Raw genomic sequence first — 22,488 nt, 5'->3', positions numbered from 1 at the left:
AGTTGATGGCATTACAGTGTGTTTATCAGAGCTACGGAGAAGCTCCCTTTGAAAAGAGATTCTGTTTCATGCAGAATGAATAGACTGGCAAATTGACGAGAATCTCTGTGCCTTCTGTGGAACCACATCTGCGATGGCTGCATTAGAGGCACTGGGTCCAAAAGTAGGAGTTTGCTCTTCAGAGCAAGATAATATCGACCATGATGTACAGGGAGCCTTCTCCATCTGCAGGGTGGAAATTGTGCAATTTCCTACTAGGGCACAGATGGTGGTCCCTGTAGGGAAAACAAGTGACGGTTGCCCCACTCCAAAATAGGGCATCATGTGTGAACAAAATCAATGTTGCTACTAAAACACAAGTTTGCATAGCCAAATGAGCCATTTACTGAGTCTAATCATGATTTTCCTTTCTATTTCTAGAACAAGAAAGACCAAAATGTCCCAGGTGCTGCACTTCTTACTGGTTTCTCTGCTCACAATCAGCCTCGTCCGAGGAGTGGAACAGGATTTCACCTGGCACCTAAGAAAGCTACCCCAAATTCTAAACCAGAGAACTGTCCACCTCGAAAGTCCAAGGTTCGAGGCAGAAACCAAGCTGGAGCTGAACGGAACATGTGCCATTGAGTGCCAGAAGAGGCTGTCACCACCCAGCTTGTCTGAGCTGGAGGAGTATTTGTCATACGAAACTGTATTTGAGAATGGCACTCGTACCATGACCAGGGTGAACGTCCAGGGCCTGTCGCCAGACATGCTTACTGAGGAGGGCACCGCCACAGGGAGAACAAGAAGGAAGAGGCAGGTCTATGGCACGGACAGCAGATTCAACATCGCAGACAAGCATTTCATGACCAACTTTCCATTCAGCACAGCGGTCAAGATCTCGTCAGGCTGCAGTGGGATCCTCATATCCCCTAAACACATCTTGACAGCTGCCCACTGCATTCACGATGGCCGGGATTACGTTAAAACGGGAAAAAAGCTGAGGGTGGGGTTGATGAAGATGAGATCAAAGGGGGCTGGTGGCAAGAAGCGGAGAGGAGGAAAAAGGAACTCAAAGGTTTCATCCAATGATAAGCAACACATTGATGACACCAGTGAATTGAGAGGGAGAAGCATTGCAAAGAGATCTGCAGAAGATGGTAAGAGAAACAAAGGGTCAAAGAGGAACAAAGGCAGTGGTGATGGAAAGCCTTCATTTCAGTGGACTAGAGTAAAAAGTACCCATATCCCAAAAGGCTGGTTTAAAGAAACATCAGATGAAGTTGCCTTGGATTATGACTATGCTGTTTTAGAACTCAAGCGTCCTCACAAAAAGAAGTACATGGATTTGGGGATTAGTATACCGATACAGAAGATGCCAGGAAGCAGGGTGCATTTCTCTGGTTTCGATGATGACCGGCCTGGCCAGTTGGTCTATCGCTTCTGCAGTGTGTCGGACGAATCTAACCATCTTTTCTACCAGTACTGCGATGCCGAGCCCGGCTCCAGTGGCTCGGGCATCTACATACGCCTCAAGGATCCGATCAACAAGAAGAAATGGAAGCGCAAGATCGTGGCCATATACTCTGGCCACCAGTGGGTTGATGTGAACGGTGTGCAGCAGGATTATAATGTGGCAGTGAGGATCACCCCATTAAAGTATGCACAAATCTGCCTCTGGATACATGGCAATGATGCTGATTGCACTCTTGGTTGACTGCAACCACACACAAAACATTATCAGCACCCACACTCAGTGTAAAGTTTTGGATCTAAGGAGGACGCTGACCCTCTGTCATGCAATACTGCAAAGACGTTTTAAAATTGAAATGTACCCCCTTGTTTGCAAGCTCGCTGAGGCATGGGTTTTCAGTAGAGTCACTTGACATCCAAAAAGCGACCTGTGTCAAAAGTGAATATGACTCAAAGACCGTTCAGTTCAGGAAACATTATTTCTCGTGTTTGCTTGAAAATAGCGTTTAGACTTGTTTTGACTTTCAGTGTATGTTTGCATTTCCCAGGCTCTGAAGCATGATGCACCATGCATCTGATCCATCTTGCAGTATGAAGCTGTGAAATTGCAAAATATTTCGCCACCAGTACACTGAAAACCTTCAGAAAACATGTGCTAATGACAAATGGTGCTCTCTCTCTCTCTGTGAAGCAAGTGTATGGGATACCTTACTTCGGGCAGTTAAACACCTGCAAAATTGGAATACAGCAATGTCCTGCAAATGTTAATGAGCTATTGCACAGTAAGGCCATTTCACAGGTCAGGCCACAAATCTGTGCCATGTGTTTGTCACGGGGGTGAGTAGTGAATGAGTTCACATTTCTGGACTACATATAGGTGCAGCAGGTTGAAAGTAATACCTCAGGTCTCATAAACACTGATTTTGCTCAGGAGCTTGTGTCTAATGGCCCATATGGCAAAATTTAATTTTGTGCCTTTCCATCTTTATTAAGGAGGCAGTGTATTTATAAAAACCAAAGGACCCACATTTTGGCAGATGCTGCCTAGAGGAAATCAGAGAAGCTCTTTCAAACAGCACTGTAGATTAGTCATTGGTCACATTGCAGATAAGATGGCGGCACTCACAGGGCCATCTGTGGATACTGTGCCTTATCCTGTTTAGACTGGACAATCTGATTGGAAGCACCCCTTGCAATTAGTTGAGTTTTAAGGCCTATTTTTGTTGGAAAATTTGGGGCAAATATCTAGTACATATACTTTGTCAGATTTTGATCAAATTCAGGGAGCTATTTCCATTACGGACAAGAAACGATTCAATGTTAAGTGTATGTAAGCCCTCCGTTTATTAATGTAACATCTGAAACCTAAAATTCCTCTCCAGCTTATCTCACAGCATCAATGTCATGGTGTCTGTTTCCCGCTCTACCAGATTCAAACCTGTGTGCACAGAAATAAATCTCTGCGATATACCTTTTTCCATATTGAGCCCGAACGGAGAACTGTTACCTGAATAAGCACCTTAACACTAGACTCCAGAGGGAGAGGCAAGAACATGAACATGTAAAAAGATACGTTTTCAGGAGTCTTCTTCAGACTACATGATTGTCTAAGAGTCTCACAGATAACTTGCTCAGGTGGGTAGTAACCAGGTGGGTTAAAGATCGTATCCCATATCGGGCCTTACTAATCCTAGGTAAGCATCTCCTGAAATTCGGTTGGCCTTTCTGGCTGAAAGCTCTGTGAGCAAGGTTAGGCCTAAATCTACCATTATTCATGCAATGGGCTGTGTTGCTTGAAAGAGAAAGGACTGGACAGTGTAAAAATATAAAGGGAAATATATATATGTCCCTAGCGCCACCGGAGCATCGCTTTTAGCAACGCTTCAGTGGCGCTGTGCACTGCGCCATATTTACAAGGTGGCACTAAGCCACTTTTTGTGGCCTAACGTGGGCTTGTAAATATGGGCTCCTCCGATACATTTTTCTGCTGCAGGGGGGAGTACAAGGAATCGTAAATGTGAGGCACTGCCAAAAATGAATGCCACCCCATGGGTGGCGTTAGCATGGCACAACAAAGAGAAATACTTTTATTTCTCCTCGTTTTAGCTTTTTCTATGTGTGCTGCAGAATGCATCACACAGAAAAAGCAAAAGGCCATTAATGATGGTTAATGTGCAGGAAGGTGTCCCTTCCTGCATAGAAACAATCATTCAATAATGACGATTTGCTACTTCTATGTGTGCTGCATTTTGCAGCACACATAGAAGTACCCAATTGCCAGATTGGTTATATGCAGGAAGGGACACCTTTCTACACATAAACAATCATTCCATTCAACACAGACATCCTTGCACTATGATGCAAGGATGCCTGTGTTGGCAGCTAAATTTAGCCTCAGTGCTAGGTGAAACACAGGGGTGTGCTGCATTTTTGTAAATGCGGTGCATCCCTGGGTCTCAGAGCAGGCAGCAGGGCACTGTCAATTTTGGTGCAACACCGCGCTGCGCCAGTTCCATGTAACTTTTCCCCTGAGTGTCATATGCTGAGGATGTCATCATGGACGGTCATACAAGAAATGCTGGTTTAGCATGATGCTAGATGTTGCACTACAGCGCAAGAGTGAGGATCCAGTATCGTGTGTTTGAAGGAGCACCCTTGAAGACAAATTACTATCCAATGTCAAATGGCAAAGGAAAAGTTGTGTAAAGCCTGTAATTTTGCTTACATTAGAAATGGTACACATGTGAATATTATGCAGTATTCCACTTGCCTTGTGTTTGCACCAGGTTTGATTTGCCATTAGAATTTAATGCAAAGCCAGTGTATGTAATTTTAATTGATTGCCTCTGCCTCAAATACTATGGCAGCTTGTGCTGACCCCACCCAGGCACTCCCCCTTTAAACATAAATTTAAGCAGGGGCATTTTCCTGCAAAATGCAAGGTGTTTTTAGCACTGTGACCATGTGAAACTTTGGTGCTAGGTAGGTTTTGCTCTCAGAAATTGATCATCATGTGCTCTACTTTATGCACCAAAGCACATCATCTCCAGTGTGTAGGCGGTAAGCCATAGTATCTTTGGGCCAATGAGCTCTAAACATAACCCTTTTGTGAATGGAAGCTAAAATAGTTTTCTTATTCTGTTATTGGTATACTCTCTCTTGGTAGTGGTTGGCAAGTCTCTCTTGGGCAGCCTACACGTATTTTTCATTAAAAAGCATTGCATTGTAAATAAACTATGATGCATATTTATCATAAAGCCCTTGTGCATGTGCTGTGAGTTCTGAGAGAAGTGGTGGTTGGGCCACCTTCTGAGATGCACTTCATGGTTTGAAATAGGGAGTGGGCAGAAAACCAAACTTTTGTTTAGCAACGCACCTGGCATTATCCAGTGTGTGATAAGGACAGTGACCCAAGCTTGACAGAACCTTCTGCACCCTTCTGCGGTGGACTAGTGTTCTCTCACTGAAAGCATTCAGGTGGAGTTCTGAAGTGCTTGTACTCTTCCTTACAGTGCAGTTACACAGAGCGGACATCACTCACAGTCTGCTCAAGAGCGAATTTGGGCCTGGTTTGCGTCGTTCTTGCACCAGGCAACGTGGTGCAAGAGTGACACAAACCTTAAATGAGATTTATGAAGCCATGCAAGGTCACCATGTGTGGCCCTGCGTGGGTTTATAAATCTCGAGTAATGTAACACAGCGCAAATCGCTGAGGTACATTATTCTGCGCGAGGGAGGAGTTTCCATGGGTGTTGCATGGGTGTTCCCATACAATATCCATAGATTTTGACGCGTTCCCAGGTTTACAAATTGTAAACATGGGCATGTGCCAAAAAGATACACCTCCTCAGGAGAGGCGTACGAGGATAAATATGCTTATTTCTCCTTGTTTTTTCTTCTTTCTATGTTGTGTCTGCATGCAATGAGCACACCCTTACACCATGGTGCAAGGGTGCTGGGTTGGTGCTAGGCTGCCAAAAGAGCACCAGAGCAGGGGGAAAAGACAGGAATGTGCCATATTGGATAAATATGGCACATTCCTGCCCTTTCTCTGTGATACAGGGCAGAGCAGCAAAGTGACTTGCTGCGCTGCCCTGCAGCACAAAGCCCATAAATATGGGCTTTACTTTCCAGGAGGGTCAGTGGACAGCACTCGTTAGCACCTGCTCTCCTCTTAACACTGATGCTACAGGTTCAGTTTAATGGGTAACTCAAGAGCTCTGACACTGCTTGCCTTATCTGTGCCTTTTCAATTGTCACCAAAGACTGAGTCAAATTAGACCACATCAATGTAATTTTAAGTCACTTGGCTCTCAGTTCTGGGATTTTGAAAGTACACATACGAGAGTAGACGGCTGCTTCAGAAAATCAAGTACAGCATGCAAATGGAATATGTTTCAGGCATTTTCCCCTCCTGGAATCTCTAGAAGCCTACATCTATTTTTCAGTATGAACAGTCACTTAGGTTTATCATCATTGACATATCAACAAAAACAGCATGTTATTGGTCTAAAGACGTATATATGCAGCTAATATGTCACAGCGATTCCACACAGGCCAATCCCATGCTATAATCACAACTCTAGCACCTTCACACGGGCGGTAAAAAGGTGGCAGCACTAGCAGCAAAGTAAAAGTATGAGAGAAAAGAGAAGGCGTTAAGTGGAGACATCCGTATGGTAAGAAAAAGACGAGGCCCACACAAGACAACATGCCGGTCACAGAAAATAAGGGAACTCTATGGACATTAAAGAGAAACGATGTGTGCAGGGACATACTTCGACATGGGATAAGCAAGTAGGGTCAGTGCCATAACAAAGGCCCCCGCATGCCCCGCGGTGCGGGAGGCCCCTGAGCTCAAGGGAGTCCTGCAGCTCAGTACCCTGGCATGAGAGCTCTAAAGTGAGCTCAGAGGGGGCCCACTCAAGTTTTGTTACGCCACTGAGTAGGACATGGGCATTGACTTAGACATAGCGGTTGTGGCACTGTGAGCTACAATGCTGACTGCATAGCAATGTGTAAAGTCAAGCACAAAGGAAGGCAGGTCAAAGAGTGTAGCATACCAAGGCACTGTGTGCTCACAAGGGAGCAATGATGAATTCCCCCCATTGAATTCAGCGAAAATCCTAAAGTGTAAGCAGGAATGCCTGATATAGAAGGTGGGTCTAGTATCTGACTGAACTCACATTGCTAAAAGTAGCTGTGAAATCGAAATAAATTATTGAAAATATTGGGTTCACTTCTAATCACCAACTCTCCTTTAAGTTCTGTCATGAAATGATTGTCATTGAAGTTAACAATTGGTTTGTGAAAGTTTATTTCTAATCAGTAGGACAGCTTCTATTGCAGGAATGATGCCATGTGAAGTTATTTCTCTTACATCAACCATAATAGAGCTCTACACCGTCCAGAGATTGCTTAACGTGTCCAAAAATCTTCCGTACGGAGCACCATCCAAGGTACTGCTGAATGCCAAAAATGACACATCCACCACTCCTAATTGACATTAGTGGCAAGTTACAAAGCTGAATCAAGCAACTAGGCATACATTAGTAAAAGCAGTGTGCCATTGATTTCCTTACCCTTTCATCTTAATATTTCCCCCACTGTACAGTTAATACATTTTCCATTAAGCATTTCACTGAAAATGCAAAATGTTTGAATTGTGTGAATATAAATTCACTTCCAGGTACAGTGCAAGGTAAAATAAATGTTGAGGGCCACATTTAAAATCATTTGGTGCAAGGTAGTGTAACAAGACTACTTGCTGTGCTGTGCTATTGTTACTAACATATGTTGCATTCCTACGCTCTCTCTGTGCTGGCTCACTTGTGACTGCCAAACGCCAAAGCACCAGCCTTGAGCCGTGGTGCAAAGGTGCCCGTGTTACGGCCAGGGTTGTTTTTCTGAAGGAAAGGACACCTTCCTGTCTAAAGACTATCCATATAGGCATTTTCTTCTTTCTTTGTGTGCTGTAGAATGCAGCTCACCTAGAAACTGGAAATAACAAGGAGAAATAAACATATTTCTACTAGTTACACCTCTCCTGGGAAGGCATAGCATTTTGACACATTCTTAAGTTTACTTGTTAGAGTAAATCTGGGAATGCACCAAAAACCATAGGTGAGTGCATGGGAACACCCACGTACCACCTATGGAACACCTTCCAATGCAGAGTAGCTCTGCCTTGCGTTACTTCAGTTATACTATGCCACACACAGCCATGCAGGGTGGCTCTGTATGGCATAATAAATCTGACTTAAAAGCATGCATTGCCTTGTGTCGCCTTGCGTTATGCAATGACAATGCAAGCCGTTGAATAATTCTGGCCCTAAGTGAGTAAAATGCACAACTTTCAAGTCACACAATTTGACAAACACTTTATAATATACATTTCACCGAATCATCTTTCAGTAGGGACTCCTCATTTGCCACCTCAGTGCGTAGTTACAGATAACAATATGGAAAGAGAAAACTATCTAATCAGTGAGAACATTTAATTTTCACTTGTCATCAGAATTTGTCAGTTCTCTCCAATGGGAAACGGAGAGCCCTAGTCCCAAAGGTATCTCCCAACAGTCTCCAGCTTCTCTCGACTGAATCTCATTACGAAAGGCACCACGGTGGGTAAAAATAAGAACATTGTTTATGAATTACTTCAAACACCTGTAGATCTTAATGGTTTGTTTTCAGCAAGAGAGGGCCGGAATTAAAAAGGCAAAGTCTAATTTGTCTGTCAGACTTCCTTATTAGTTCTCCATTGGTCCAGGACTCCTATAAAAAAGCCTATACAACTCTCCATAACTTTGTAGATTTTCTGAATTTACACAATTGTTTAGCATAAAAGGATCAATTTTGTATACGTAGCAATGCCGTTTTGCATGATATTTTTCTAAATGCATACGTTACTAAATCTTTTTAAAATTCAATTTCTTACTGGTGCTAGGTTCGTGCTCACATGATCTAACAAGGAATCTTTAGAACATGCACATAAGCGGTTTTGGTGCTAATTTTATTCCGATAGAATAAAATCGAGTTATTCTAGCTGTCCTAGATACAGTGAGCTGAACCACTCTCGGAAACAATATTTTATTTGATAAAATGATGTATATTTAATGCAGATAGACATATTTAACTGGCAGGCGTTTTCTCCAGCAGTTTTCATGAAGAAGCATACTGATAACCTTGGTGTTATTCCACGTAATTGTGAAAATGCTTTGAGAAAGCAGAGTTTTCCATTGCTGCCTGTATATGATTGTTTCAAACTATAAAATCTGCCACGTTTGCACTTTTGTGTGAAGTTTTTGCATTTTATTTACAAGCACAGCCATATGATGTTTCCAACTAATCGTGCCAAGATCTCGGGTTGTAAAAGCTTTCTGATATTGTATGTAATAAAGACGGTGGTTCAATGGCAGTGACCGAATGGCACCATGCAATTAACTAGTACTTATGGCCATTCCCAACTTAAAAGAATGGTGCAAACCTTGTCAGTTCCCCAGTGATGATCGGCCGTATTGGGATGGGTCATATTAATTTTACTCCCCTGTCCCCCTCTTTCTGAAGTGAGGTGGGCCAATGCAAGTCACAAAGGGGCAAGTTTTCATTACTTATCAGGGATGGTTCCTTGAGTTATTTGATCATGTAGTAAGAAGTGATCTTATTAGTGAGTGTCCATTGGAAAGTGCATTTTAAATATTTAATAGAAGTGCCTCTACTAATCCGTATGAACTTCTGGCGACCTAGCAAGGAACTCACACTCCTCTGAAAAGAAGCACGCTACTCTTGAGGTACCACACAACACACATCTATGTTTCATTTAGAAACCAGATTGCCCATAGATTACGATCTAATTATAGATTCCACAAACCAAATAAAAGCAGATATTGCCCTTTTTGGAGTGGTAAAACCTTCAGCAAAAGAGATGCTTCACTCAAATTTGACAAAAAGAAATATCACTCCTCAGAGAATTTGACACGAGTCTAAGGGCAGATTTAGAAAAGTGGTGGTCCACCTAGTGCAGTGCCACTTTTCTTGCACCCCTTAGCGCCCCCTAACACCACCATGTGTGCGCCATATTTAAAATACGGCACACCAAGGCAGTAGTTAGGGAACTAGTGTCATAACTTTTTACGCTAATTCAGCGCTTTGCAAGACTAGCATCCAAAATGTTGACACTAATCCCGCAAAGCACCCAGGGACCCATTAAAACCAATGGGAGCCTATTTTTAATGCCTTCTCCGAGCAGGCATAATAATGTATTTTAAGTTTAGCATAGGTTCAGCAAACGGTCTTTAAGTTTGAGTTTGAAGATTGAAAGTGTAGGGGCTTGTCAGGGAAGGACATTTGATATTCAGGGACACTCCCTGAGTAGATGAACGTAGCTGGTCAAGAAGGGACAAATCTTTGCTAAGTGTAATAGGTGTATTCATTACACGTCATTAAACAAACAATATGAGTGCATAATTTTGATTACCATTGTTCACTTCGGGATTCTTGTGGTAACCCAGTGATTTTGTCCTGGAGAATTCTTCACCCCTCAAATATATCAAAGGCCAATATTTGACGTTCATACAATTACACTGAGTATTGATAGTGCCACTGATACTCTATACTTCAATAAAGTGATTCCACTATCAAGTGTAGATCAGTACTAAAAAGGGATGTGGATTGCTTTAACTCACCGTCTACTATTGGTAGTCTAAACTAATATCCACACCCATGCTATCTTAGAGACACTTCTCCCACCCAGAACAAAATACCTGCACAGACCAGGGCCTCATTAAAAACTGTGGGCAGTGGGGAATCAGTGCCTCTCTTCAAGTGGCCACTGGGTCTTGGAGTGGTGTCTAGTGGGTCTTCATGATGAGATTCTGTCTGATTGGTTTCCACGTCTGTTTGGTTCCCCTCTTCCTCCTGGCTCTATCTTGGTGTTCTTCTGCCCTTTTCATGACCACCGGCTTTGCTCTCCTTCTCCTCCTAGCTCTCCTCCAGTTTTGCTCTGCTCTCTATTCCAAATCTATAACTTCCTGCTACGCCCTTCTCCTGCTCTTGATTGGCCTCCAGTGTTCCTTAAAACCCTCCTCCATGTCTTTGTGACCCCTGCTCAGGTCTGCAGTCTGCCTCCTCCCAGCTCTCCTCCAGGCTTCACGCTCCCTCTTCAATATCTCCTCTCACCTCTCCTCTTTTCTCTGGTGCTTCTCTAGTGCTCCTACACTCTCTTTTCCGTGTGTACTCGACCTCTGATGGGATCCAACCACCTCCTGGCTCTCCTAGTTCGCTTCTTTCTCCCTCAATGGTCTCCTTATTCAACCCCTATACACGTTCTATTCGACCCTTTGACGTCATTGAAGCTCAAAGGCCCTACTCCTCCTTTTTTGATCTGCTTTGGGTAGCATATAAAACTCTGACTGAAAGCAAGGAAGGTAGTCTGTGTGGATATTGCTTTGTACAAGAGGCGCTGGACAGTGATAACGCGTCCAGTCCTTATAAATTACCTGTACCTGGACACGTTGGAGGTCGGGGAACCTTTTAGCCTAGTTGGGCTCTCCTCATCGTCGAATAGTCGAGTCACTTAAATCAATAATCAATAACTATTGTAATCGATAGCCAATACTCAATTAATAGATCAAAATAACACATTAGGAATCAATAACAGTTGGCATTTTGACGCACCATGACCTTTCAGAAATTGAATAACCACACCGGTTTATTAAAAGTTAGTGAGTTTATTTCCCTATATTAACAAAGCTAGCACAATGTATATGAGTCTAAAGACCAAATGATATATGTATACGAACATTACTAGCTGTCCATAACGGTGGAAGAAATGCAATCTATGCAAAATCTGTATTATAATGCATTCAGTTATAACAATACAAATCACTAATATGAGTAATTGAATTTGACTAATTGCATACATCGGTCAGCATAACAAGATTTCAATTTAGCATGGTGCATCAGATAAAACCCTCAACTAACCTCTAATTAGCATTGGCATGTGGGGCTTCATGCAAAACTAATTTAGTCAACACAAATTTAGAAAACTTCTAGCTTGGGCCCTATCAAAATAGCAGTTGGTACCTAAAAGGAAAAACACAATGCATAATACAATTATCCTTTCATAATTACCAATTACAATCAGCATTCAAGAAAGTCTTCGTCCTTCAGGTACCGGTTCGATCAGCATGGGGCAGATTTCAAAGGGGCAAAGTTAAGGGTAAGTTTCCTTGCAGCAGCAAGGAGAATGGGGCAAAGTTACTGCATGGGCAAAACGGGGCAATTTAAAGTTAAAGTCTCTAGGGTGAGAATTCTCAAAGTCTCTTTCTCTGTGATGGAGAAAAGGGCATCAAGATGTCATCTAAGATGGTGTCTGGCATTAGGCTTCAAAGATGGCATCAAGGAAAATGGCTGACTTCTCTTTGTCCAGTGGGTTTAAGTAAGAAACATTCAAAATTCTGCAGGGTCTTCCATTGGAGGGTTTATAGGGTGGCTTCAATTTGACCAATGGAAAGTGTCTTTCTCCTAGTACTCATTTATGCATACATTGTCCTTGGAGCCTTGGAACACAAGTTGCAACACAGTTTGCCAATTATTTTGATATCAGTACTCTTATTGTCCTCACCTGCAGAGACTGACCTTGCTTCAAAGGGGATGAAACTTGCCTAGCACGAAACCTTGGAGATAAGTAAGTGAAATATTCATTTTATTAGTTCAAGGAAAAGCCACACAGTTAGAATTTGAGACCAGGCAACTAGGCCAAAGCCTCTACTAAATTTAAGCTAAGCACAAACAGTTTCAATAAGAAATCATGGCACACATTTGCAATTATGACGGATTACTACAAATTTCAATTCTTCGTGATTAATAAAGCTCGTTTAAAATATTGGCGAACTACTCAGAGGGCATAATTTCCCACGTACATCATTTTCTTTACTAAAATCACACTACATTATACGATTTTGGTTACATGATATATGAATATATGTTGGTCCTTCTTTTTCTGCGTCATCAACAGTACCTCAACCCACAAAGGTATAGTGACCCGCAGAGCACTGAACCAAAAAGCCAGTCCCGCAATACCACATCTGTGGTTGGAAGACATTTCGTAAATGCTGTGTGTTCATGAGAAGTGAGCTAGTACTTGTTAAGACCCTGTTTTTAGACACTTCCAGGTTTTGTTTGAGTTAGTGGGAAAGTGGGAATTGAAGTGCAAGGCCTTAGAAGTTAGACATGTGTTCTTTATCACTGGAGAATTGGATTCGCAATCATACCCTTACAATTAGAAAGTGTCAAATTCAAATGTAAGCCACATTAAGGGGCTCATTTACAATGAAATGACACAGCATGGTGCTGCAAGCCTGCTTGCTGTGCCACGCTTCATCATTTTGAAAGTGCAGGGATGTGTTGTATTTACAAAAATACAACACATCTTTGTACTTTCCTCTGCACTGGTGCACAAACTGCTGCCTAGCGTCAAAGCAGGCACCCTTGCACCATGGTGCAAGGGTGTCTGCGTTGCAGGGATGATTGTTTATGTTCAGAAAGGGACACCTTCCTGCACATAAACAATCATTAATGGCATTTTCCTCTTTTCCTCTATGTGAACGCAGCACACATAGAGAAATAATGTTACTTCTTCCCTTTGGGCCACTTTAATGCCACCCCTGAGGTGGCGTAGGAATATGAAGCATTCCCACCCTTGTAAATCTGGGAATGAGTCAGATTCCATGGGTGTTGCGTGGTAACACCCACAGCAACACCCATGGAACACCCTTTTCTCACAGGGTTATGCGTGAAAGGAGGCCAAATTTACAAGGCCATGAAAAAGCACACAAGGTGGCTTTGCGTGGCCTTGAAAATATATGCAGGCACACTGCGCCACCTGAGCATAAACATAATGACCCTCTGGTGACACAGTGTGCCGCTGAGGGCTTGTAAATGACACCCTCAGTCTTTTGACTGATCGAGAGCTCACTTGACCCATGGCTGCTCTTGAAACATTAAACTATGGGCACGCACCAGAACTGAATTAGAAACCTGACCGCCTTCTTCCTACAAAATCAAGCCTTGTTCTGCTCATTGCATGCATCATGCATAACCTTTCTTTATTTCCATTACGAAGCAAGACCCGCAGCTAAGCAGAACTCACGTTGACTTCTTGCAGAACCCTGAACTTGCGAACTGTGTAATCTGCTGGTTTCAAATCAAGCTTGGAACTGGACGGTGTCATCCTCAAAAAAGCAATATATCTTCAGAACAATGGCCATGTTCTCACTTACTACCTGCCACATGTTAAGTACGCTAAGTCTTAGGATCTCAGTTGAGAAACAAAATGTGTCTTTGATAATGGACCACTGAGTCAAGTGAGCTCAACTCATTCAAATGCTGTTGATGTCAATCAACGTGTTCAAATGCCACAATAGATATGGGCAAGGGATCCTGGAAATTATGAGCTCCTAGAGGCAAAGTCTGCATCTATACATATGCTCAAATCAACCAACACATAGCCCATGGGAATTTCTTCATCAACCTTTGAATTTTCGGTCTGAACCTGAACCTTTCAAATACTGTGGCCTAGATTTTGATAAACACATTTTATTGGATTTTGAACAAAAGGTACAGTAAAACACATAAACAGCATGTTGGATAAAAGAAAACAGCACTCGAGCACAGCATAAACAATCAAGTGACTCATAGCAATAGTAAGACAATAGCAACATCTCTACCTTCAAGCGGGACCTTAGGCTAGTTTGCCAAGCCATTTACTCCAGACTCGACCATGTTTGCGAGGGCAACCTCAAGCCTTGTAAACCAGCCTCTCCTGCTGTAAGCACTAATCCACCCTATGGTGTCACCGATAGATAGTACGTTGAATATGATTTTTCTAGCAAGTAACAATATCACGGTTGGCAACCATCAGGGCTGTGCCTAAAAATATTCTATCAGCTCTCATACCCTCAGAGCTGTCGAGGATTCCAAGTAGAAGCATCAAGAGGGAAAGGGGGACCTCCCACCCCTGCACCTCAGCTCCTCCACCACTGTGGCCCAGAACGCGTGGATTTTAGGACATAACCAAACCACATGTTAGAAGTCGGCAGGGGCATCACTGCAACGGGGACAAGCAGATTCAAAGAGGAGGCCCGCCTGGTGTAGTCTAGCTGGGGAAAGGTAAGCACTATATAAGTAGTGTGTTTGAATCCGAAGCAATTTAGTAGATATAGTGATAGTCCTAGGTGCCAGAAGGGCATCTCTCTAGTCCTCATCCTCAAGGGGGTCTATCGAGTTCTACCATCGAGCTCTGAGGTGGACGTAGGTGCCCGGGGCATTGATCAATGTATGATAGATTTTAGAGACCCCTCCTTTGTCTATCACACCCATGAGGAGTTTAACTTCCAGTGGGCTGAATCAGGAAGGCAGTTGGATTGGTGGTCTTGGAAATGAAGGGCATGTCTCAGTTGAAGATATTTGTAAAATTGTCTATTAGCAAGGGGCAAAAGTGGTCTGAAGGTCTTGGAAAGGACAGCATATGTGTCCCCGACCAGACGTCACTTAATTGGGAAATGTCTGTAAGGTCCCACCTTCTAAAGCCCTGCAGGGAAGAAGCTGCCTCCTGCAGCCAGGTACTGTGCCAAAGGGGCGTTTGTTGCACAAGTGTTAAATTCCATTGAGTGTGGCAATGGGCTGCGCTCCAAGCCAGGAAAACCATTTTAGTCACAGGCGGTGCCTCCCAAGGGATCGGGAAACCCCAAAGCATAGCCAAAATTTAGGAGAACCCTAGAAGGGGCAACTTTGGCCAATAGGCAGGGTCTCACCAAGCAGTCATGGATCGCATCGAGGTGGGAGGCCAAGTAGTATAGATAGAGGTTGGCCATACCCAGTCCACCGTCAAATGGGGCCCTCTGACAGTGCGCAAGGCACGGTCAAGATCCATGCCACAAAAAGGAGGTTGCATTCCTGTCCATGGACTTAAACCAAGACCGCGGTATGAGGAGTGACAGATTTCGGAAAATGTACAAAAACCTTTGCAGAATCGTCATCTTATACAGTGCTATGTGGCCCATAACATTCAACGGGAGTTTCTGTCTTTTGACGAGGTCGGTCTTGGCCTTATGAGTGATAGTCTCGAGGTTGAGGGACCAGGTAAATTCAGAGTGCAAGCGCACCCAGATGCTCAGGTATTTAAAACTAAGATGACGGATGGGAATGATATCCTGACAGTCAAAGCAATCATGGGAATGGGTCAGAGGCACCAACACTAATTTGGAGGAACTCATCCAGAGTCCAGAAGCCTCCTCGAAGTACTAAAGGATGCGGACACAATGTGGGCCGCTCGTTGCGGGATCCGCACGGTATAGAAGGATGTAATCCGCGTATTAGGCAATTCGGTCCTCATGATCCTCACTCCATCTCCATTCACGTAGCTAAGCATCAGCATGGATGAGGTGCTCCAGTGGCACAATTGCTACTGCAAAAAGTAAGGGGGACAGGGATCAGCCCTGCCTGGCCCCCGGCTGGTAGAAACTGCCCAGGAGAGGACACCATTGCTCTGGACCTGCGTCAAGGGGTTAGAGTAAAAGGCTTGGACCGGTCTCCAAAAGCAGGGTCCGATCCCGGCATTCACCAGCACAGACCATAGATAACTCCGCCATAACAAATGCCTTTTCAAAGTTGATGAAAAACAAGGCTAAGTCAACCACAATCGTGGCTGTGTCTATCTGAAGTGGAAAGTTACCTTTTTGTTCTACCTCCCTGTAAAGGGCTAGTAGATGGAGGGACCAGGAGATCCCAAAATGTTGTATAATATTCTGCAGGAAAATCAATGGGTCGGGGGTTTTCTCAGGAGCCATCGCGGACAACGCCACGCCTATCTCCTTAGCCGTAAATGGCTCATCCAGTGCACGGGCCTCGGTTCGGGATAGTCAGGGGAGGGGCATCTCGTCTCATTGTGGCCTAGATTTACTAAGAGCTTGAATTGCCCTTGCATCACACAAGGCAGCGCAAGACGTTAACTGGGATTTACTAAGCTATGCAAAGCCACCTTACGTGGCTCTCCGTGGTTTAGTAAATCCAAGGTAACGGCAAGCAGCACATTTTGCTGTCTTGAATTACCTTGTGGCAGGGATTTGTTCCATGGATGGACCATGGGCATTCATGCATCTATAGCAACACAAAAGGATGATGGATGGAGTGCGGAAACATCTCAACCACTCACCCCTAGTCACAGATCTGGGTTTAATCCATCGTTCTTTTGGTCACCATGCCATCCCAATTTGGACCCAGCCATATGCAAATCAGTCCCATGGTAACAGTCCAGCCTGAACTGCCAGGCCAGGTCCTCTCTGGCCTGGAAACAAGTATCCTGGGACTGGTTTCAGGATATCACCCTTCATCAGCCAGGTTAGCTTGAATCCAGTGGCACAGTGAGCAAGGGACCCACTAGCACTGGTCAGCAGTGGTAAAGTGTCCAGGGAAAACAAAAACAGCAAAAACAGAGTCCTGCACACAGAAACAATCTGGAAAGTAGTGGCAAAGAGTTAGGGGAGACCATGTCAATGATGCCAAGTCTAACACGTGTCCCCCCCCAGCTGAAAGTGGGGAGCAACTACCCAACCTCATGGGAGTTCTCATCACTAAGGTGGAAGAATCTGGACAGACCATCAGCACTGGTGTGGTCGGTGCCAGGGCAGTGTTTCACCATAAAGTCTATTCCCTGTAAGGAGGTGGACCACCTCAACAATTTGGGATTCTTACCCCTCATCTGCATTAACCATCTGAGGGTCCTGTGTTCTGTCTGAACCTTGAAGTAGGTCCCAAACAAGTAGGGTCTTACTTCTTCAGTGCCCAGACCACAGCAAAAGTTTCGCGCTCCATTGCACTCCCCCTACGTACCCTGGAAAGTAACCTCCTGCTAATGAAGGCTACAGGTTGATCTTTGCCCTCTTCATTAAGCTGTGAGAGTACTGCTCCAATACCATGCTCTGGGGAGTCTGTTTGCACAACAAATTCCTTGGAATAATCAGGTGCCTTCAGTACAGGTGCTGTGCACATGGCAGCCTTCAGGGTATCAAAAGCCGCCTGGCAAGATTCAGTCCAGATCACATTTCTAGGCTTCATTTTGGACATTAACTCAGTCAAGGGAGCAACAATTGTGCCATAACTCTTGTCAAACCTTCTATAGTATACAGTGAGACCTAAAAAGGATCTCACCTCAGTCTGGGTCTTGGGGGGCTCCCAAGCCAGAATGGCTTCAATTTCTGGCTGTAGGGGTGCCACCTGGCCACTCCCCACCTGGTATCCCAATTACACCACAGAACCCTGCCCTACTTGGCACTTGCTTCCCTTAATAGTGAGGCCTGCCTTCTGCAGGGCCTCCAACACTCTGCAGAGGTGTTGCAAGAGTTCCTCCCATGTGGAACTAAAGACAGCAATGTCCTCCAGGTAGGCAGCACTGAAATCATCCAGCCCAGCCAACACCTGGTTGACCAACCTCTGAAAGGCGGCAGGGGCATTCTTCATCCCAAAGGGCATCACCCTAAACTGGTAGTGCCCATCTCGTGTGGAGAATGCAGACCTCTCCTTAGCCCCCTCAGTCAGGACGATCTGCCAGTACCCAGAGGTAAGATCAAATTTACTTAGGTACTTGGCAGCTCCCAACCGGTCAATGAGCTCATCAGCTCGGAGGATGGGGCGCGCATCAGTATTAGTGATCATATTAAGTCCCCGGTAATCAACACAGAACCTAAGTTCTAGAGTGGCACCTGGAGCAGCAGGCTTTGGGGCCAAACCACTGGGCTGGCCCAAGGGCTGCTGGAAAACTCAATAACACCCTATGCTAACATTTTAGACACTTCGGCCCTGATTCTAAGCTTGGCGGGCGGCGGTAGCCGCCAGCCAAGCGGGAACCGTCAGAAGACCGTACCGCGGTCAAAAGACCGCGGCGGTCATTCTGGGTTTCCCACTGGGCTGGCGGGCGACCGCCGAAAGTCCGCCCGCCAGCCCAGCGGGAAACACCCTTCCCACGAGGAAGCCGGCTCAGAATGGAGCCGGCGGAGTGGGAAGGTGCGAAGGGGTGCAGTTGCACCCGTCGCGAATTTCAGTGTCTGCAAAGCAGACACTGAAATTCTTTGTGGGGCCCTCTTACGGGGGCCCCTGCAGTGCCCATGTCATTGGCATGGGCACCGCAGGGGCCCCCAGGGGCCCCACGACACCCCATACCGCCATCCTGTTCCTGGCGGGCGAACCGCCAGGAACAGGATGGCGGTATGGGGTGTCAGAATCCCCATGGCGGCGCAGCAAGCTGCGCCGCCATGGCGGATTCCCATGGGCAGCGGAAAGTCGGCGGTACACCGCCGGCTTTCCGCTTCTGGCCGCGGCTGTACCGCCGCGGTCAGAATGCCCGGCGGAGCACCGCCAGCCTGTTGGCGGTGCTACCACCAACCTCCGCCCTGGCGGTATTTACCGCCAGGGTCAGAATGACCCCCTTCATCTTTAATGTTAGCCTTCGCCCTGTTAGTCACTCTGTAAACTTTGTGTTTAACAGGAGGACTGTCCCCAGAGTCCACATCGTGTATACACAAGTGTGTGACCCCTGGGATCAGGGAGAACAGTGAGGCGAGCTGACCCAACACCTGGTGACAGTCCCTCTGCTGCTCTGGGGTCAGGGAGGGGGAGAGAATCACTCCCTCTACAGACCCATCACTTTCTCCAGCAGACAGGAGTTCCACCCCACTATCTGTTGCTAGGAGCATGGACAATTCAGTCTGCTCAAAGTGTGTCTTGAGCCAGTTCACATTAGGACCCAGAGTGGCATTCGGGTCATACCAGCTTTTTTTGTCTTCCTGGCTTGCTTCCAGGTTCTCTTGTGCGATTAACTAGGGGCTTTCTCCAAAGCCTCCTTTACCAGACTCAAAGGTCCCCTCACAGGGTGGCCATACAACAGCTCAAAAGGACTAAAGCCAACTCCTTTTTGAGGCACCTCCCTGTAAGCAAACAGAAGGCATGGCAAGAGGACATCCCACTTCCGACTCAAGGGCTCTGACAGGCCCATTATCGTGCCCTTCAAGGTGCGGTTCAATCTCTCCACTACTTTGGGAGTGGTAAGGGGTGGTGAACTTGTACGTTACCCCACACGCCTTCCACAGAGACTTTACATATGTAGATATGAAGTTGGTACCCCTATTAGACACCACCATCTTGGGGAACTCTGTGTGGATAAAAACCCCCATCAATGCACGGCCAACCACTGGGGCAGTGATCAATCTCAAAGGAATGTCTTCCAGGTACCGGGTGGCATGTCCCACCAAGACTAGGATGAACCTGTTGCCCATAGCTGCCTTGGGATCCAGAGGACCCACAGTGTCAATACCAACCCTTTCAAATGGGGTACTAACCACAGGGAAAGGTTGGAGGGGATCCTTGCATTTCCTCCAACTCTTACCACTTGCCTGTCAAGTTGGGCAAGACCTACAATGAGCATCAGAGTGACTGCACATTTTGGGCCAATAGAAGTGGGTGACAAGCCACTCAAAGGTCTTGTCTTGCCCCAAATGACCAGCTAAAGGTGCATCAGAGCCAGACCCAGTAGGAAGGCCCTGGAGCACTGGGGTACCACGAGCACACCGGCTGACACAGGCTCAGGAACCTTAGGCTCACTATATAGGAGGCCATCCTCCCAATAAATCAAATATGATCCAGACTCCTTGACAGACGCCTGGTCTGCAGCCTGCGGCTGCAAACCCTCCAGAGTAGGGCATGTTTTCTGTGCCTCACAGAATGCTTCCCTGGTGGGCATCCTTCCTGCTACCAATGTGACAGCTCAGGGACCTCGCACAGTTCAGCCACCTGTTCCCCTGTAGGTTCCAGGGCCTCCCCCTCAGGTTCAGCCTTCTCCTGGACTGTGGGAACTTCTAGTGCCGGTTTCCCACACCCCTTGCCCTTCCTCCTTCTGGCAGACACCTGGGCCACTCTTTCAGGCTCCAGGGTCTCCTGATCACCCTGACGGGCTGCCATAGACTGGGTAGAAACACAGGTCCACCCAGGCAGACCCAACATTTCCAAGTTTGACCTGCGTTCCACCTCCTGCCGAGGGGAATCCTCCAGTCCATTGCCAAGCAAACAATCTACAGGCATGGTTGGACTCACAGCTACCTTCAAGGAACCTGAGCCCCCCCCATTCAAAGGGAGCCTTCACAGGTGCTCTGAGTTGTCCACTACAACTACTTGGTGAAGTACATGGAGATCTATCTGCTCTTCAGACACCAGGTGACTCCTCATTGTAGTCACACTGGCTCCTTTGTCTCTCAGAGCCTCCACCCTCTGTCCATTGATGGTCACCCTCCACCTGTACTTCTTAGTGTTATCAGGCACGAGGGTCCTCTGGGCCCTCTCACTGTCCCCTAGTGAGACAAGGGTCATCTCAGCTGGCTCCCACCCATCTGGAACCAACTCCTTCCTAAGCGCTACACTGGCCAAACACTGTGACTGAGCACCAGTGGATCCCGGTGTCCACTTGGGACATTTGGGGTCCCCCCTCATGTGACCATCCTGATCACATGCAAAGCCCTGTAGAGACCCATGGATTCTTTTCTACTGGGGTCTGGGATCCTTTACCCTGGGAACTAGGTTGGCCCCTTTAGAGAACTCCCCCTATTTACCCTTAGCCCCCACTTCTTCTGAAGGGGACCCTGCCCACCCTTGGCATGCTCTCCCCGTACCTCTTTTGGACCCTGGTGCTCTGCCAAAGGTCCACATCCTGCACAAGCTTCCTGGGGTCAGTCAGCTTGCTGTCAATTAGGTGCTGGCACAGCTCTGGAAAACATAAACTGTACAAGTGCTCCCAAGCAATCAAACTGTAAAGCCCCTCATACGTGGTTACCTTACTGCCCTTCACCCAACCATCCAGTGACCTGCAAAAAGAATCAACACATTCCAATCAAGCTGGGATTTCTCCTTCTTATAGGACCTAAACTTGTTCTTATACCGATCAGGGGTAAGACCATACCTTGTGATCAGTGCGCCCTTCATGATAGGGTAAGTGAGCCCCTGGGGATCCCCTAAGGATGTCAGAGTATCCCTTCCCTCCACCTCGAAGTGCTTCCACAGACCCACCCCCCAATGAGTTTCCAGGACCAGATTCATATGGAGAGCAGGCTCATACCCCTTAAACCACAACAGTATGTCATGCTCCCTCTTGTAATCCTTTACAAGGTCCTTAGGAATGTGCACCCTCCTCTTAGGCTGCACTGTGTTATTGCTGCCACCATCCCTACTAGACTGGCTCCTCTGATCCAGCTCCCTCAAGCTGAGCTCACAAGCCAACAATAACTTTTTCTCTTCTATGGCCAACCTCATTTTCTACACCTCCAACTGGTGAGCCCTCTATGCCTGTCTGTCCTTCAACTCTTCAGGAGTCAGACCTTTGGATGACACACTGCTACCTGTCCTGGAGACCTTCTCCCTGGACATAACAGGCCCACCCACTACACCATTGTGGATGGATTGCTCTTCCTCCTCCTCCTCTTCCTCTGTGTGCCCCTCAGCCTTGGCTGTTACCCAAGCTCATCCTTCCTGGTGGAGCCCCTAATGGGACAAGCAAGGTTTTTGCAGAACTGCCTCAACTGGGAAACTGTATAGCTCTCCAGTTTCCCTAAATCAAAAGAAGCTCCAGCTGATGCATCTCCAGATTGAGACATGATAAAGAGTTAAAAGTGCAAAATTCCCAAATGGAGTTCAAATGTCAATCAAGGATTACCACAAAATGGAAGTAGTGACAAATAAAAACAAAAAAGAGAAAAAATCAAAATTCAAAAAGACGAGTAGTAGGTGGTCATGTAATGGTCTGCACTGAAAACAGTAATGTATACTTATTCACTGTATGTCAAGAACAAATACAAGTCCAATCCCAACCGCTGATCACCAATGTTAGAAATGGGGTTTGTGGTTGGCAGTGAGGTTACCCCCTGTCCAAGCAAGGATCCTTACTCCAGTCGAGGAAAAGGAAAATCACCCTCAGTTAAACCCTGCTCAAACCCCTTG

The 22,488-nt window shown here is 46.0% G+C and overlaps 1 protein-coding gene across 1 annotated transcript in view; it reads left to right on the top strand.

The window, feature by feature from the left end:
- The window catches only part of PRSS35 (serine protease 35), a 57,545-nt gene extending 48,805 nt beyond the window's left edge, over positions 1-8,740 (top strand). The window contains exon 2 of the mRNA XM_069235608.1: positions 421-8,740. Within this exon, the coding sequence (XP_069091709.1) occupies positions 437-1,696 (1,260 nt within the window). The 5' untranslated portion in view covers positions 421-436 and the 3' untranslated portion in view covers positions 1,697-8,740. The remainder of the gene's footprint in view (positions 1-420) is intronic.
- Positions 8,741-22,488: the final 13,748 nt, after the last annotated feature.

This window comes from Pleurodeles waltl, chromosome 5 (genome assembly GCF_031143425.1).
Source record: "Pleurodeles waltl isolate 20211129_DDA chromosome 5, aPleWal1.hap1.20221129, whole genome shotgun sequence".
NCBI lineage: Eukaryota > Metazoa > Chordata > Amphibia > Caudata > Salamandridae > Pleurodeles > Pleurodeles waltl.
This window is presented reverse-complemented; position numbering and strand designations above follow the sequence as displayed.